This window comes from Babylonia areolata, chromosome 24 (genome assembly GCF_041734735.1).
Source record: "Babylonia areolata isolate BAREFJ2019XMU chromosome 24, ASM4173473v1, whole genome shotgun sequence".
In the NCBI taxonomy this organism is placed as follows: Eukaryota; Metazoa; Mollusca; class Gastropoda; order Neogastropoda; family Buccinidae; genus Babylonia; species Babylonia areolata.
In genome coordinates this window covers 54612981-54632914 of record NC_134899.1, presented here as the reverse complement: position 1 = coordinate 54632914, position 19934 = coordinate 54612981, and the positions used below count along the sequence as shown (strand labels likewise).

Here is a 19934-nt window from a genome sequence, read left to right as displayed (position 1 = left end):
ATTTCATTTCATTATCTATCTGCTTATGTTGTAAAAAGACATAGGTAAATTGTCATTTTAACGAGTCAGTCAACCGTTTTATCTTTTAATTCACGTCTTGTTGTGGTGATCGAGATTCATGATCAAACCAGTCTTGACCTACACAAAATGAGCACAGAGAGAGAGAGAGAGAGAGAGAGAGAGAGAGAAGAAGAAGAAGAAGAAATGTGCGCAAGCTCAGTAGACGGAGCTAATTGGCACAATAAAAGTGTTTTCTCTCTTTTTTTCCCCCCCTTTTTTTCTTTTTTTTTTTTCACGAACAAACAAGATAAAATGAAATACTTAAAAAGGAAATAAACGAGGGTAAGGTCCCTTCGTTTTCCTTTGCCCTCTCTCGAGAGAAAAACTACTTTGAATCACTCATCTATTTTTAGATTAGTGCTTTTAAGTACACTTGAGCCTGAAACTGGATACTTCTCTTCCCAAACCCGAAACTGTATACCTTGAACCGTTGAATGAGCGGGAGGATGGCCTCTTCTGCTAAAGTCGCTGTCGTAAGTGTAAAATTTGCAGTTCACACTCGCATTTGCATATGCAATTTGTGCAGTCAAGTTGAACGCCAGTTGCTGGTTGGCACACGTTCTGAAAGCTACATCTTTGTGGTAGAAAGGTGAGTGACGCAGAAACGCACCCTGTGCCGTCGTTTCAGTTTCAAGGAGGTGGCAAAGCGTGTGAACAGATCCATATACGCTACACCAGATCGCTGTGGATAGAACAGAAGCGCTGACACATTCACACACACACACACACACACACATACACACACACACACACACGCACAGAGAGAGAGTGACACATACACAAACTCATGCACGCACACGCACACACACATACCAGCTCACATGCTGACTCAACACATACAGTATACCTGACACTTCACACAAAACTAACAGAACACGCATGTTCATGCATACATTTTACTTCCATCTTAGTGAACAGTCTTAGCAAAGAGTAAGTTGGACAAAAAAAACAACAACAAAAAAAACACACACACACAGAGCAAAACACACAGACTCTCAGCTGTATTGTATGGGTTGAAACCATTCACAAAGCTAATAAGGAATATCAATGTATGGACATCTTACCTCAAGGTCAAGCTTGTCAGTATACTTCTTTTCGTTTGATGTCATGTTCATTGAACTAGAGCAAGAGATGTTCAAGCTTACAGGGTCATCGAATCAATGAAATTGCTTGACCCAAAGAGACCTTATGATTAATGGGTGGTAACTCTGACAATCTCAGTTTGGTGATGTCGTCGCTCAGTCATTCCCTATATGATAATACTTTGCAGTAGCCAAGAGTAGCCATCATAGAGATGGATGAATGAGAGCATGTATGCAGTTTCAGTTTCAATTTCTCAAAAAGTCGTCACTGCGTTCTGAGGAATCAATTTTTTATTTTATTTTTTTTCATGCCTCACCACATCTGTGCTAAGCAGATGCCTGACCAGCAGCATAACCCAACACCCTTTGTCAGGCCTTAATGCATGCATACACACACACACACACACACACACAGATGTGTGTGTATGTTCTGTGTAGTGAGGGTTTGCATGTATGCGTATGTCTTCCACACCCTTACCCCCCATTTTCCAGTTGATCTGTCCCTTCACTGACCATTCACCCCTCTTTCACCTCACCTGTTACAGGTGATACTGCTCTGTCCCTTCACTGACCATTCACCCCTTTCACCTCACCTGTTACAGGTGATACTGCTCTGTCCCTTCACTGACCATTCACCCCTCTGTCACCTCACCTGTTACAGGTGATACTGCTCTGTCCCTTCACTGACCATTCACCCCTCTTTCACCTCACCTGTTACAGGTGATACTGCTCTGTCCCTTCACTGACCATTCACCCCCTTTCACCTCACCTGTTAAAGGTGATACTGCTCTGTCCCTTCACTGACCATTCACCCCTCTTTCACCTCACCTGTTACAGGTGATACTGCTCTGTCCCTTCACTGACCATTCACCCCCTTTCACCTCACCTGTTACAGGTGATACTGCTCTGTCCCTTCACTGACCATTCACCCCTCTTTCCTCTCACTGTTAATTATTACAGGTGACAGGGTCTAACAAGGGAATCGGCTTCGCCATTGTCCGGGCCTTGTGTAAACAGTTTGAAGGTGACGTCATTCTTACAGGTGGGCTGCTTTTTCATGATGATTTGGTGAATATTGTACTATATCCATAAATGATATATTTGTATTTGTATTTCTTTTTATCACAACAGATTTCTCTGTGTGAAATTCGGGCTGCTCTCCCCAGGGGGAGCGCGTCGCCACACTACAGCGCCACCCTTTTTTTTGTGTGTATTTTTTTCCTGCGTGCAGTTTGATGTGTTTTTCCTATCGAAGTGGATTTTTCTACAGAATTTTGCCAGGAACAACCCTTTTGTTGCCGTGGGTTCTTTTACGTGCGCTAAGTGCATGCTGCACACGGGACCTCGGTTTATCGTCTCAGCCGAATGACTAGCGTCCAGACCACCACTCAAGGTCTTGTGAAGGGGGAGAAAATATCGGCGGCCGAGCCGTGATTCGAACCAGTTCGCTCAGATTCTCTCGCTTCCTAAGCGGACGCATTACCTCTAGGCCATCACTCCACATATTTATACAGAACTGGTGAATATGTTTTATATGTATGTTTGTCTATAGATAATGTGGTGAAAATGTTGTACTGTGTCCATAGATAATAACTAACATGTACATTTTTACAGTGTTGGTGTATGTTGCACTGTGCAAGATCATACATAATACTGTATTTATACAGAGCTGGTAAATAGTCCTCTGCAATGTCATGACTGTGCAGAACAGCGATGAAATATATGTATCTGTATAGAGCTGATGTACATGTTGCCCTGTGTCTACAAATATTAACTAATAATATTTATACAGTGTTGGTGTATGTTATGCAGTGTGTCTGTAGATCATAATGTATAACTTTATAGAGCAAGTGCATATGTTGATCTGTGTCTATAAATGACAGCTGGTGTGTTTCTACAGAGCTGGTGTTATATTGCTCTGTATTTATGAATAACGACTAATATATTTATACTGAAGCACAGCTTCCACGTAAGTCAACTTTTACCAAGATTCTTTTTGTCTACCTTTTACAGCTGTAAGTATTTCTTCAGGGCTGATGTTTCCAAGTGTATCTCTGTGCGTGTGCAGCACGTGATGAAGGTCGAGGCAAAGAGGCGCAGAAGTCGCTTGAAAGTGAAGGTTTGAACCCTAAGTTCCATCAGCTGGACATCGACAACAAAGTCAGCGTTGAAAAGCTTCGTGACTTTCTGAAGGCCCAGTATGGAGGCTTGGACATTCTGGTCAACAATGCTGGCATTGCCTACAAGGTAGGGCAACTGACATTGGTAGGATGTATGGCTTGTGTGTGACATTGGTAGGATGTATGGCTTGTGTGAAATAAGTAAAACATCTGTATAGCATACATTGCTGGGGTGTATATATTGTTATATATATATTTCTTACAACACAATCTATTTATCTTTCTCTCTATATGTAGAGATAGATAGATACACATCACACTCCTAGGATGCATGTGTTGTGTGTTATTAATCACATAATTTAATTGCTGTGATATATATGTATCACACATTGTTAAGATGTATGTTGTGTGATATATATCAATCACACATGGTTAAGATGTACGTGTTCAGTGGTATGTCAGTCACACATTGTTATGTATTTTTTGTGATATGTATCCATCACACATTGTTAAGATATATGTGTTATGTGATGTATATTAATTACACATTGTTAAGATGTATGTTTTATGTGATGTATATACATATCAGTTTGTGTTGTGTGATATATATACATATCAATTACACATTGTTAAGATGTGTGTTGTGTGATATTTCTCAATCACACATTGTTAAAAAAAAAAAATATATATATATATATATATATATATATATATATATATATATATATATATATATATATGTATGTATGTATGTATGTATGTATGTATGTACGTAGGTCTGTCTGTCTGTCAGTCAGTCACACATAGTTAAGATGTGTATTGTGTGATATATATCAATCACACATTGTTATATGTGTTGTGTGATATATATCAATCACACATTGTTAAGATGTGTGATATATATCAATCACACATTGTTAAGATATGTGTTGTGTGATATATATCAATCACACATTGTTATGATATGTGCTGTGTGATATATAGAAATCACACATTGTTATATGTGTTGTGGTATATATATCAATCACACATTGTTAAGATGTGTGATATATATCAATCACACATTGTTAAGATATGTGTTGTGTGCTATATGACACAGCTGTGCGGTGTGTACAGATAAATTCCACAGGTGTTGTGTACTTTATAACACGTCTGGGCGCTGTGTATAGATGAATTCCACAGGTGTGTACTATATAACACATCTGTGCAGTGTGTACAGATGAATTTCACAGGTGTGTTGTGTGCTAAATGACACATCTGTGCAGTGTGTCTAGATGAATTCCACAGGTGTGTGCTATATGACACTTTTGTGTGGTGTGTACAGATGAATTCCACAGGTGTGTGCTATATAACACATCTGTGCGGTGTGTACAGATGAACTCAGCAGGTGTGTGCTATATGACATGTCTGTGCTATGTGTACAGATGAATTCTACACATGTTGTATGCTATATGACACGTCTGTGCGGTGTGTACAGATGAACTCCGCAGGTGTGTGCTATATAGCACGTCTGTGCTGTGTGTACAGATAAATTCCACAGGTGTTGTGTACTTTATAACACGTCTGGGCGCTGTGTATAGATGAATTCCACAGGTGTTGTGTGCTAAATGACACATCTGTACAGTGTGTACGGATGAATTCCACAGGTGTATGCTATATAACACACTTTTGTGTGGTGTGTACAGATGAATTCCACAGGTGTGTGATATATAACACATCTGTGCGGTGTGTACAGATGAACTCAGCAGGTGTGTGCTATATGACACGTCTGTGCTATGTGTACAGATGAATTCTACACATGTTGTATGCTGTATGACACGTCTGTGCGATGTGTACAGATGAACTCCGCAGGTGTGTGCTATATAGCACGTCTGTGCTGTGTGTACAGATGAATTCCACAGCTCCCTTTGCGGAGCAAGCGGAAAGGACCGTGTGCACCAACTTCTTCAGCACTCTGACGGCCTGCCAGGTGTTGTTCCCTCTGCTCAGACCCCACTCCAGGTGAGTGAGTCAGACCCCACACCAGGTGAGGTGAGTCAGACCCCACGCCAGGTGAGTGAGTCAGACCCCACACCAGGTGAGGTGAGTCAGACCCCACACCAGGGGAGGTGAGTCAGACCCCACACCAGGGGAGTCAGACCCCACTCCAGGTGAGTGAGTCAGACCCCACACCAGGGGAGGTGAGTCAGACCCCACACCAGGTGAGTCAGACCCCACACCAGGGGAGGTGAGTCAGACCCCACACCAGGTGAGGTGAGTCAGACCCCACGCCAGGTGAGTCAGACCCCACACCAGGTGAGTCAGACCCCACTCCAGGTGAGTGAGTCAGACCCCACACCAGGTGAGGTGTGTCAGACCCCACACCAGGTGAGTGAGTCAGACCCCACGCGAAGTGAGTGTGTCAGACCCTACACCAGGTGAGGTGAGTCAGACCCCACGCCAGGTGAGTGAGTCAGACCCCACACCAGGTGAGGTGAGTCAGACCCCACACCAGGGGAGGTGAGTCAGACCCCACACCAGGGGAGGTGAGTCAGACCCCACTCCAGGTGAGTCAGACCCCACACCAGGTGAGTGAGTCAGACCCCACACCAGGTGAGGTGAGTGAGACCCCACGCCAGGTGAGTCAGACCCCACACCAGGTGAGTCAGACCCCACTCCAGGTGAGTGAGTCAGACCCCACACCAGGTGAGGTGAGTCAGACCCCACACCAGGTGAGTGAGTCAGACCCCACGCCAAGTGAGTGTGTCAGACCCCACACCAGGGGAGGTGAGTCAGACCCCACACCAGGTGAGTCAGACCCCACACCAGGTGAGGTGAGTCAGACCCCACACCAGGTGAGGTGAGTCAGACCCCACTCCAGGTGAGGTGAGTCAGACCCCACGCCAGGTGAGTCAGACCCCACACCAGGTGAGTCAGACCCCACTCCAGGTGAGTGAGTCAGACCCCACACCAGGTGAGGTGGGTCAGACCCCACACCAGGTGAGTGAGTCAGACCCCACGCAAAGTGAGTGTGTCAGACCCTACACCAGGTGAGGTGAGTCAGACCCCATGCCAGGTGAGTCAGACCCCACACCAGGTGAGGTGAGTCAGACCCCACGCCAGGTGAGTGCGTCAGACCCCACGCCAGGTGAGTCAGACCCCACATCAAGTGAGTGAGTCAGACCCCATGCCAGGTGAGTCAGACCCCACACCAGGTGAGGTGAGTCAGACCCCACGCCAGATGAGTCAGACCACACACCAAGTGAGTGAGTCAGACCCCATGCCAGGTGAGTCAGACCCCACACCAAGTGAGTGAGTCAGACCCCACACCAGGTGGTTGAGTCAGACCCCACGCCAGGTGAGTGAGTCAGACCCCACACCAGGTGAGTGAGTCAGACCCCATGCCAGGTGAGTGTGTCAGACCCCACACCAGGTGAGTGAGTCAGACCCCACACCAGGTGAGTGAGTCAGACCCCACGCCAGGTGAGTGGGTCAGACCCCACGCCAGGTCAGTCAGACCTCACACCAGGTGAGGTGAGTCAGACCCCACACCAGGTGAGTCAGACCCCACACCAGGTGAGGTGAGTCAGGCCCCATGCCAGGTGAGTCAGACCCAATGCCAGGTGAGTCAGACCCCACACCAGGTGAGGTGAGTCAGACCCCACACCAGGTGAGGTGAGTCAGACCCCACGCCAGGTGAGTGTGTCAGACCCCACGCCAGGTGAGTGAGTCAGACCCCACGCCAGGTGAGTCAGACCCCACACCAGGTGAGTGAGTCAGACCCCACGCCAGGTGAGTCAGACCTCACACCAGGTGAGGTGAGTCAGACCCCACGCCACGTGGGTGAGTCAGACCCCACGCAAGGTGAGTGAGTCAGACCCCACGCCAGGTGAGACAGACCCCATGCCAGGTGAGTCACACCCCACGCTGGGTGAGGTGAGTCTGATCCCACGCCAGATGAGTGAGTCAGACCCCACACCAGGTGGGTGAGTCAGACCCCACGCCAAGCGAGTGAGTCAGACCCCACGCCAGGTGAGTCAGACCCCACGCCAGGTGAGTGAGTCAGACCCCACACCAGGTGAGTGTGTCAGACCCCACACCAGGTGAGTCAGTCAGATCCCACACCAGGTGAGGTGAGTCAGACCCCACGCCAGGTGAGTCAGACCCCACACCAGGTGAGTCAGACCCCACTCCAGGTGGGTGAGTCAGACCCCACACCAGGTGAGGTGAGTCAGACCCCACACCAGGTGAGTGAGTCAGACCCCACGCCAAGTGAGTGTGTCAGACCCTACACCAGGTGAGGTGAGTCAGACCCCATGCCAGGTGAGTCAGACCCCATGCCAGGTGAGTCAGACCCCACACCAAGTGAGTGTGTCAGACCCCACGCCAAGTGAGTGTGTCAGACCCCACACCAGGTGAGTCAGACCCCACACCAGGTGAGTCTGATCCCATGCCAGGTGAGTCAGACCCCACGCCAAGTGAGTGTGTCAGACCCCACACCAGGTGAGGTGAGTCAGACCCCACGCCAGGTGGGTGAGTCAGACCCCACACCAGGTGAGTGTGTCAGACCCCACACCAGGTGAGTCAGTCAGATCCCACACCAGGTGAGGTGAGTCAGACCCCACGCCAAGTGAGTGTGTCAGACCCCACACCAGGTGAGGTGAGTCAGACCCCATGCCAGGTGAGTCAGACCCCACACCAGGTGAGGTGAGTCAGACCCCACGCCAGGTGAGTCAAACCCCACACCAGGTGAGTCAGACCCCACTCCAGGTGGGTGAGTCAGACCCCACACCAGGTGAGGTGAGTCAGACCCCACGCCAGGTGAGGTGAGTCAGACCCCACACCAGGTGAGTCAGACCCCACGCCAGGTGAGGTGAGTCAGACCCCACACCAAGTGAGTGTGTCAGACCCCACGCCAGGTGAGTGAGTCAGACCCCACGCCAGGTGAGTCGGACCCCACGCCAGGTGAGTCGGACCCCACACCAGGTAAGTGAGTCAGACCCCACACCAGGTGAGTGAGTGAGACCCCACGCCAGGTGAGTCGGACCCCATGCCAGGTGAGTGAGTCGGACCCCATGCCAGGTGAGTGAGTCAGACCCCATGCCAGGTGAGTGAGTCAGACCCCACACCAGGTGAGTCAGACCCCACGCCAGGTGAGGTGAGTCAGACCCCACACCAAGTGAGTGTGTCAGACCCCACGCCAGGTGAGTGTGTCAGACCCCACGCCAGGTGAGTCGGACCCCACGCCAGGTGAGTCGGACCCCACACCAGGTAAGTGAGTCAGACCCCACACCAGGTGAGTGAGTCAGACCCCACGCCAGGTGAGTCTGACCCCACGCCAGGTAAGTGAGTCAGACCCCACACCAGGTGAGTGAGTCAGACCCCATGCCAGGTGAGTGAGTCAGACCCCACACCAGGTGAGTCAGACCCCTTGCCAGGTGGTTGAGTCAGACCCCACACCAGGTGAGGTGAGTCAGACCCCACGCCAAGTGAGTGCGTCAGACCCCATGCCAGGTGAGTCGGACCCTATGCCAGGTGAGTCGGACCCCACATCAAGTGCGTGGGTCAGACCCCACGCCAGGTGAGTCAGTCCCCACGCCAGGTGAGTCAGTCAGATTCCACACCAGGTGAGTGTGTCAGACCCCACACCAGGTGTCAGACCCCACGCAAGGTGAGTGAATCAGACCCCACGCCAGGTGAGTAAATCAGACCCCACACCAGGTGAGTGAATCGGACCCCACGCCAGGTGAGTGAATCAGACCCCACGCAAGGTGAGTGAGGTATTTTAGTGAGAGATTGCTCATTGTATACAGTGCCATGGCAAAGACCATGCTTCACTTAGAATGTTTATATCATGACAAGGTTTTAGTGTGAGTCTGGTCATTGTACAGGTTAGGAAAACCATGACATGATGAAGATAATGATGCAGTTCACAATACGGTTTTGTTGCAGAGTGGTCAATGTGTCTAGCATGTCGTCTCAGATGGCCATCGTCAAGTGTAGCACTGAGATCCAGAACCGCTTCAAGGACCAGGCTCTGGGTGTGGACGGCTTGAAACAACTCATGTCAGACTTTGTCAGGTACTCCAAGGGAAACAGCTCATGTCAGACTTTGTCAGGTACTCCAAGGGAAACAACTCATGTCAGACTTTGTCAGGTACTCCATGTTGAGACAACTCATGTCAGACTTTGTCAGGTACTCCAAGGGAAACAACTCATGTCAGACTTTGTCAGGTACTCTATGTTGAGACAGCTCATTTCAGACTTTGTCAGGTACTCCAAGGGAAACAACTCATGTCAGACTTTGTCAGGTACTCCATGTTGAGACAACTCATGTCAGACTTTGTCATGTACTCCAAGGGAAACAACTCATGTCAGACTTTGTCAGGTACTCTATGTTGAGACAGCTCATGTCAGACTTTGTCAGGTACTCCATGGGAAACAACTCATGTCAGGGTCTGTCAGGTACTCCATGTTGAGACAACTCATGTCAGACTGTCAGGTACTCCATGTTGAGACAACTCATGTCAGACTTTGTCAGGTACTCCAAGGGAAACAACTCATGTCAGACTTTGTCAGGTACTCTATGTTGAGACAGCTCATATCAGGGTCTGTCAGGTACTCCAAGGGAAACAACTCATGTCAGACTTTGTCAGGTACTCCATGTTGAGACAACTCATGTCAGACTCTGTCAGGTACTCCATGTTGAGACAACTCATGTCAGGGTTTGTCAGGTACTCCATGTTGAGACAACTCATGTCAGACTTTGTCAGGTACTCCATGGGAAACAGCTCATGTCAGGGTCTGTCAGGTACTCCATGTTGAGACAACTCATGTCAGACTTTGTCAGGTACTCCATGGGAAACAGCTCATGTCAGACTTTGTCAGGTACTCCATGGGAAACAACTCATGTCAGACTCTGTCAGGTACTCCATGTTGAGACAACTCATGTCAGACTCTGTCAGGTACTCCATGTTGAGACAACTCATGTCAGGGTCTGTCAGGTACTCCATGTTGAGACAACTCATGTCAGACTCTGTCAGGTACTCCATGTTGAGACAACTCATGTCAGGGTCTGTCAGGTACTCCATGTTGAGACAACTCATGTCAGACTGTCAGGTACTCCATGTTGAGACAACTCATGTCAGACTTTGTCAGGTACTCCATGTTGAGACAACTCATGTCAGACTCTGTCAGGTACTCCATGTTGAGACAACTCATGTCAGGGTCTGTCAGGTACTCCATGTTCAGACAACTCATGTCAGACTTTGTCAGGTACTCCATGGGAAACAGCTCATGTCAGACTTTGTCAGGTACTCCATGGGAAACAACTCATGTCAGACTCTGTCAGGTACTCCATGTGAAACAACTCATGTCAGACTCTGTCAGGTACTCCATGTTGAAACAATTAATGTCAGACTCTGTCAGGTACTCCATGGGAAACAACTCATGTCAGACTTTGTCAGGTACTCCAAGGGAAACAACTCATGTCAGACTTTGTCAGGTACTCCATGTTGAGACAACTCATGTCAGACTTTGTCAGGTACTCCATGGGAAACAACTCATGCCAGAGTGTGTCAGGTACTTAATGGGAAACAACTCATGTCAGAGTTTGTCAGGTACTCCATTGGTCTTGAAGTATTACTCACATTGACACTACTAATGTTGAAGTTTCTGCTTCTCAGGAAGGTGTCACTGCATTCAGACAAATCCATATATGCTTCACCACACCTGCAAAGCAGATGCCTGACCAGCAGCATAACCCAACACGCCAGTTGGGTGTAGAGAGCATGCATATATGCTCATGTGGAAACACGGTCATAATTCAGTGAACAGCCACATACAGTGTGTTACTTGTGAACATTGAGTGTTGATGGACAAAGTGTTGGTGGTGATGTTCAAAGGATAAAGTGAACTGTGGTGGTGATGTAGAAGTAATGAATTGTGTTGATAATTGAGAAATGATGAATTGTGATGATGATGTAGAAACAATGAATCATGATGATGTAGAAATGAACCCTGATGATGATGTGTAAAAGATGAATTGTGATGTTGATGTTTGAATCATGATGATGGTGTATAAGTGATGAATGATGATGTAGAAATGATGAATCATGATGATGATGTACAAATGATGGATGGTGGTGTTGATGTAGAAATGATGATGTACAAATGATGGATGGTGGTGGTGATGTAGAAATGATGATGTATAAATGGTGGTGGTGATGTACAAATGGTGAATCATGATGGATGGTGGTGTTGATGTATAAATGATGATGTACAAACGATGGATGGTGGTGGTGATGTACAAATGATGATGTACAAATGGTGGTGGTGATGTACAAATGATGAATCATGGGGATGATGTACAAATAATGGATGGTGTTGATGTACAAATGATGAATCTTGATGAAGATGTACAAATGGTGGTGGTGGTGTACAAATGATGAATCATGGTGATGATGATGCTGTACAAATGATGGATGAATCATGACAATGTACAAATGATGGATGAATCATGATGATGATGATGCTGTACAAATGATGGATGAATCATGACAATGATGTACAAATGATGATGATGATGCTGTACAAATGATGGATGAATCATGACAATGCTGTACAAATGATGATGATGATTATGCTGTACAAATGATGGATGAATCATGACGATGATGTACAAATGATGAATCATGACGATGATGTACAAATGATGATGATGATGCTGTACAAATGATGGATGAATCATGACGATGATATACAAATGATGAATCATGACGATGATGTACAAATGATGAATGGCGGTGTCAGGCTGGCGAAGGAAGGAAAACACAAGGAAGCAGGGTGGCCAGAGACGGCGTACGGAGTGAGCAAGATCGGCGTCACCGTCCTGACGATGATTCAGCAGCGGCAGATGGACACAGACAGCAGGGAGGACATCATGGTCAACGCTGTACGTACTGGGCGGCTGTAGGGCCCGGTGTCAGTGATGATGTTTTTACTGGGGCATGGGTGCCGTTTAGGTTCTTTTTCCACTGTCAGTCAGTCACGTCAGATGAAAGAATGACACAAAAACATGAACAGAGCTTTATATATGTTTGTACATGTGTGCATTTGAATATGCGTGTGTCTATGTGCATGTGTGTGTGTATGTGCATGTGTGTGTTTTTGTGTATGTGGGTGTATAATTGTACATTTATGTATATAATTGTGCGTATATGAGGCTGCTTTGGCCTGAACTGTTAACAAGGAGGATGTATAAAAGGTGGGGGAAGAGGGTTAGGAGACCTAGAAAGACAGGGGACATGGAGAGGGTAGGAGACATGGAAAGACGGGGGACATGGAGAGGGTAGGAGAGCTAGAAAGACAGGGGACATGGAGAGGGTAGGAGACAGAGAAAGACAGGGGACATGGAGAGGGTAGGAGAGAGAAAGACAGGGGACATGGAGAGGGTAGGAGACATAGAAAGACAGGGGACATGGAGAGGGTAGGAGACAGAGAAAGACAGGGGACATGGAGAGGGTAGGAGAGAGAAAGACAGGGGACATGGAGAGGGTAGGAGACCTAGAAAGACAGGGGACATGGAGAGGGTAGGAGACAGAGAAAGACAGGGGACATGGAGAGGGTAGGAGACCTAGAAAGACAGGGGACATGGAGAGGGTAGGAGACATAGAAAGACAGGGGACATGGAGAGGGTAGGAGACATAGAAAGACAGGGGACATGGAGAGGGTAGGAGACATAGAAAGACAGGGGACATGGAGAGGGTAGGAGACAGAGAAAGACAGGGGACATGGAGAGGGTAGGAGACATAGAAAGACAGGGGACATGGAGAGGGTAGGAGACAGAGAAAGACAGGGGACATGGAGAGGGTAGGAGACTGGGGACATGGAGAGGGTAGGAGACAGAAAGACGGGGGACATGGAGAGGGTAGGAGACAGAGAAAGACAGGGGACATGGAGAGGGTAGGAGAGAGAAAGACAGGGGACATGGAGAGGGTAGGAGACATAGAAAGACAGGGGACATGGAGAGGGTAGGAGACAGAGAAAGACAGGGGACATGGAGAGGGTAGGAGACAGAAAGACGGGACATGGAGAGGGTAGGAGACAGAGAAAGACAGGGGACATGGAGAGGGTAGGAGACAGAGAAAGACAGGGGACATGGAGAGGGTAGGAGACCTAGAAAGACAGGGGACATGGAGAGGGTAGGAGACAGAAAGACAGGGGACATGGAGAGGGTAGGAGACAGAAAGACAGGGGACATGGAGAGGGTAGGAGACTGGGGACATGGAGAGGGTAGGAGACAGAAAGACGGGGGACATGGAGAGGGTAGGAGACAGAGAAAGACAGGGGACATGGAGAGGGTAGGAGAGAGAAAGACAGGGGACATGGAGAGGGTAGGAGACATAGAAAGACAGGGGACATGGAGAGGGTAGGAGACATAGAAAGACAGGGGACATGGAGAGGGTAGGAGACAGAGAAAGACGGGGGACATGGAGAGGGTAGGAGACCTAGAAAGACAGGGGACATGGAGAGGGTAGGAGAGAGAAAGACAGGGGACATGGAGAGGGTAGGAGACCTAGACAGACAGGGGACATGGAGAGGGTAGGAGACATAGACAGACAGGGGACATGGAGAGGGTAGGAGACAGAGAAAGACAGGGGACATGGAGAGGGTAGGAGACCTAGAAAGACAGGGGACATGGAGAGGGTAGGAGAGAGAAAGACAGGGGACATGGAGAGGGTAGGAGACCTAGACAGACAGGGGACATGGAGAGGGTAGGAGACATAGACAGACAGGGGACATGGAGAGGGTAGGAGACAGAGAAAGACAGGGGACATGGAGAGGGTAGGAGACCTAGACAGACAGGGGACATGGAGAGGGTAGGAGACATAGAAAGACAGGGGACATGGAGAGGGTAGGAGACAGAGAAAGACAGGGGACATGGAGAGGGTAGGAGACAGAGAAAGACAGGGGACATGGAGAGGGTAGGAGACAGAGAAAGACAGGGGACATGGAGAGGGTAGGAGACACAGACAGACAGGGGACAGAACAGAGAGAAAGAGGAGGGGCAGGTGAAAGTGGCTGTGAACAGCTTAGAACTGTTCAAAACATCGCCACAGTTTGTTGAGGCATACTAGTAACAACACGAAATGGTAGACAGCAACCAGCCTTTCCTTGAAATATTTTGAAATTTGTCAAAGAAACAAATAGTTAACCCTTTCAGCACCAAGCCTATGATGTGCTCAGTGACAACCATTTGCCAAGGGATTTTTGGTCACAGAGGGTAATAATTCTACTAAGTAAACTACTGAAAGAAAGTGTATATTAAACATTCTTTTTTCTGAAAGGAAAATGAACACGCTATCCAGTTATGACTACTTTACACGAATTAAATTATTTGGTGATAGGAAAATTCCTGCAGTCACATGGACAGATATTTCCATTACATCTGCAAATGTTTCTTGGCTGATCCCACAGGGACAGAGCCTTGACAGGTGATTGTGTGTTACTGTTCAGTGCTACTCGCTGTCCACAAGTGATTGTGTGTTACTGTTCAGTGCTACTCGCTGTCCACAAGTGATTGTGTGTTACTGTTCAGTGCTACTCACTGTCCACAAGTGATTGTGTGTTACTGTTCAGTGCTACTCACTGTCCACAAGTGATAAGTGATTGTGTGTTACTGTTCAGTGCTACTCACTGTCCACAAGTGATTGTGTGTTACTGTTCAGTGCTACTCGCTGTCCACAAGTGATTGTGTGTTACTGTTCAGTGCTACTCACTGTCCACAGGTGATTGTGTGTTACTGTTCAGTGCTACTCACTGTCCACAAGTGATTGTGTGTTACTGTTCAGTGCTACTCACTGTCCACAAGTGATTGTTACTGTTCAGTGCTACTCGCTGTCCACAAGTGATAAGTGATTGTGTGTTACTGTTCAGTGCTACTCGCTGTCCACAAGTGATAAGTGATTGTGTGATACTGTTCAGTGCTACTCGCTGTCCACAAGTGATTGTGTGTTACTGTTCAGTGCTACTCACTGTCCACAAGTGATTGTGTGATACTGTTCAGTGCTACTCACTGTCCACAAGTGATAAGTGATTGTGTGTTACTGTTCAGTGCTACTCACTGTCCACAAGTGATTGTGTGTTACTGTTCAGTGCTACTCACTGTCCACAAGTGATTGTGTGATACTGTTCAGTGCTACTCACTGTCCACAAGTGATTGTGTGATACTGTTCAGTGCTACTCACTGTCCACAAGTGATAAGTGATTGTGTGTTACTGTTCAGTGCTACTCACTGTCCACAAGTGATTGTGTGTTACTGTTCAGTGCTACTCACTGTCCACAAGTGATTGTGTGATACTGTTCAGTGCTACTCACTGTCCACAAGTGATTGTGTGATACTGTTCAGTGCTACTCACTGTCCACAAGTGATTGTGTGTTACTGTTCAGTGCTACTCACTGTCCACAAGTGATTGTGTGATACTGTTCAGTGCTACTCACTGTCCACAAGTGATTGTGTGATACTGTTCAGTGCTACTCACTGTCCACAAGTGATTGTGTGATACTGTTCAGTGCTACTCACTGTCCACAAGTGATAAGTGATTGTGTGTTACTGTTCAGTGCTACTCACTGTCCACAAGTGATAAGTGATTGTGTGTTACTGTTCAGTGCTACTCACTGTCCACAAGTGATAAGTGATTGTGTGATACTGTTCAGTGCTGTTCACTGTCCACAAGTGATAAGTGATTGTTACTGTTCAGTGCTACTCACTGTCCACAAGTGATAAGTGATTGTTACTGTTCAGTGCTACTCACTGCCCACAAGTGACAAGTGATTGTGTGTTACTGTTCAGTGCTACTCACTGTCCACAAGTGATAAGTGATTGTTACTGTTCAGTGCTACTCACTGCCCACAAGTGACAAGTGATAGTTACTGTTCAGTGCTACTCAAACTTGGTGTATAACTGTGGATGTGTGTTGTTTTTCAGTGCTGCCCAGGCTATGTTGCTACAGACATGTCCAGTTTTAAAGGGATTAAGACCATTGATCAAGGTGAGTGTTCCAGGGGTACACTTATTATTGGTTATGAGTCATTATGATTTACGCATGCATGTGAATGACTGGCGTGAAAGCTCTTTCATTTATGTCTGCACAAGATTCAGGGCTATATAAATATTATTGTTTGTTATTATCTGTCATTGTAGGTAACACCAACACAATGATTATTGGGGTCTGTCATTGTAGGTAACACCATCACAATGATTATCAGGGTCTGTCATTGTAGGTAACACCAACACAATGATTATCAGGGTCTGTCATTTTAGGTAATACCATCACAGTGATTACTGGGTCTATAATTGTAGGTTAGACCATATATTATTTGGTTCTATCATTGTTAGGATTTTCCATGGTAAGCACAGTAACTTTCATGATGTGTACTGTTTCCATAATATATTATAACCTTCTCATGATGTTGCACAATTACCTTCCCATGATGCTATACAATAACCTTCCCATGATGATGTACAATAACCTTCTCATGATGCTGTACAATAACCTTCCCACAATGCAGTACAATAACCTTCTCATGATGCTGTACAATAACCTTCCCACAATGCAGTACAATAACCTTCTCATGATGATGTACAATAACCTTCCCATGATGATGTACAATAACCTTCCCACCATGCTGTTCATTAACCTTCCCACAATGCAGTACAATAACCTTCTCATGATGCTGTACAATAACCTTCCCACCATGCAGTACAATAACCTTCCCACATTGCTGTACAATAACCTTCCCACAATGCAGTACAATAACCTTCCCACCATGCTGTACAATAACCTTCCCACCATGCTGTACATTAACCTTCCCACAATGCAGTACAATAACCTCATGATGCTGTACAATAACCTTCCCACGATGTACATTAACCTTCCCACCATGCTGTAAAAACCTTCCCACCATGCAGTACAATAACCTTCCCACAATGCAGTACAACAACCTTCCCACCATGCAGTACAACAACCTTCCCACCATGCAGTACAGTAACCTTCCCATGATGATGTACAATAACCTTCCCACGATGCAGTACAATAACCTTCCCACGATGCAGTACAATAACCTTCCCATGACGCTGTTGCCAGGGGCGCAGACACCAGTGATGCTGGCTCTGATTCCCCCCAGTGCAGACTCCCCCCGTGGACAGTTTGTGTCGGAGAAGACCATTCAGAAGTGGGGATGATGGTGCGCAGCAGAAAGGAGCCACCGGTCACTGCACTGACCCCTCCCAGCTGGAGAGACTGCTGACTGCTCATGGTGCTCTATGTCCTGCTGCACAGCAGAATGTTTTCATAGACTGTTGAAAGAAAATGATGGAGTGAAATGAAACAGTTGACTTTTGCTTGAATTGTTGCGTTGATCAACTAATGATTGAGTGGAGTAAGATGATAAACATCCATATGTTCACACAGTTGACTTTTGCTTGGATTGTTGCATCGATCAAATAATGATTGAGTGGAGTAAGATGATAAACATCCGTATGTTCACACAGTTGACTGTTACTTAAATTGTTGCGTTGATCAAATAATGATTGATTTGAATTATTCAATTGATTGATGTTTGTATTCACATTCTGTGCCTCTCATCCCTTCATACCCTTCCACTGCGTCCCCCCACCCCCACCACCCCTCATCATCGGAGAACAATTATAGATACTTTTAAAGTATCCCTCCTCTCTTTTCCAAAATAACAGGTTTCTCTGCAAACCCTGCTATCCATTGCCCATCTCTTTTCCACAAAATAACAGGTTTCTCTGCAAACCCTGCTATCCATTGCCCATCTCTTTTCCACAAAATAACAGGTTTCTCTGCAAACCCGGCTATCCATTGCCCATCTCTTTTCCACAAAATAACAGGTTTCTCTGCAAACCCGGCTATCCATTGCCCATCTCTTTTCCACAAAATAACAGGTTTCTCTGCAAACCCTGCTATCCATTGCCCATCTCTTTTCCACAAAATAACAGGTTTCTCTGCAAACCCGGCTATCCATTGCCCATCTCTTTTCCACAAAATAACAGGTTTCTCTGCAAATCCTACTAACCATTCCCCATCTCAAAAACAAAACAAAACAGGCAGGTTTCTCTTCAAATCCTTTTTGTGACCAGTCTGTTGGTGGCGAATGGTAACACTTACCCTGGCATGGGATGGGATAGGGTGGGGTGTGGGGGGGGTTCATAGTGATTTTCATGTGTGTTTTTGTGCATGAAATAATAAACTACCGGTCTGCCAAGTTGAACTCATAGTTGAATTAAATGCAGGAGGGGGAGGGCAAATATAACCTTTTTTCTCTGTGGGCCCCACAGCTGAGTGAGTGTGACCATAAATGATTTTGGGGAGTGTCGGTGCTTCAAACAAGTTGTATCATAATGTCAAATTTCTTGAAGTGAACGGAAAGGAATTGAGTGGGCTATTCCATGAATTACTTGAAAGTTTTATCAGTGTTGCAGTGGCTTGTCACATATTTCTGGTGTGCTGAAAATGCTTGGAACACCAGCAACCTGCTTTCTGTATGAAATTTCTGTGTTTACGTTTGTGTTATGAAGCATTTAATCAGTCTAATTCACATGCTTAATGTTCCAGCCGACTACAAGGACCATATAGTAAATGAAATAAGGTGCTTTTTTTGTTTCATTTTCCAGTGTGTTTATTTTAAATGAATTACACAATCTGTCTGAAGGGGTTTGTGATTTGAATGAAGGGGAAGTATCTCTCCATCCCTCCCTCTCTCTCTCTCCTGCTGTTTTTCTATCTATCTGTCTTATCTATCTATTCATCAGTGTGTCTATCTGTCAGTCTACCAGTCTCTCTCTCTCTCTCCATGTCAGTCCACAGTCGTGCCTTTAACCATGTATGCGAGCAGATGGAAAACAGCTTCACCGGCGAGGATGAAACAGAGAATGGATCAATGCTGAGAGACTTACGCATGCAAACAAACGCGCTCGGTTTTGCTTGTGCTGAAGAATGTGAGCATCATCAAAGAAGGAGATCATTTTAGGGTACGTAGTCAGTCATGTCCACCTGCGCAAAATAGTTTCTCATAAACTGCATAATTTTCATTGCAGACTTGGTTGATGATACAGATCGAGTAACTAAGTAAAAAATATGTTGGAATGACTGCTTGTTTTAACTTTGACTGGAATCAACTTGACAACTGCGTAAGAAGTGACACCATTACGGTTGGGGTTTTTTGTGGTTTTTTTGTTTGTTTTTTCAGGTTTTCTCATGCAATGTTCACTACACGTCACGATTTTTGATAGATTTGATAGGATCTATATGTGTGAAAGTGTGTGTCTTTCGAATGACACTACACACTGAGGTTCCAAGCATGAACATGCCTCACATAACGTCTTATGCACACGTTGCATCCCGTCACCATCTTTTGGACAGGGAGGCCAATAGATATGAACATCACATTCACATTACCAGAAGATAGAATGTGGTTAATAATAATAATGGATACTTATATAGCACACTATCCAGAAATCTGCTCTAGGTGCTTTACAAAAACGCTTTTGTTAACATAAAACATCATATCTATGTTACATACACACACCAAAATGTGACTACACACACACACACACACACACACACGCTGCATGCATACATTTTAACATACGTGTATCTAACAGCTA

General features: G+C 46.4%; 1 protein-coding gene across 2 annotated transcripts; it reads left to right on the top strand.

Annotated features, from left to right (window-relative positions):
• Positions 1-384: 384 nt before the first annotated feature.
• On the top strand, positions 385-18978 carry LOC143298798 (carbonyl reductase [NADPH] 3-like). Of its 2 annotated transcripts, XR_013057435.1 has the most exons (9): positions 385-533; positions 2103-2184; positions 3211-3389; positions 5151-5263; positions 9194-9322; positions 12053-12194; positions 16230-16293; positions 17389-18320; positions 18379-18978. XR_013057435.1 is itself a non-coding variant. In XM_076611766.1 (8 exons), exons 1-8 carry the CDS (start codon positions 495-497, stop codon positions 17484-17486), a joined length of 846 nt encoding a protein of 281 aa, XP_076467881.1. In that variant the 5' UTR covers positions 385-494; the 3' UTR covers positions 17487-18978. The 2 variants fall into 2 exon arrangements, 1 of the variants encoding a protein (XP_076467881.1); XM_076611766.1 differs by having other exon boundaries at positions 17389-18978.
• Positions 18979-19934: the final 956 nt, after the last annotated feature.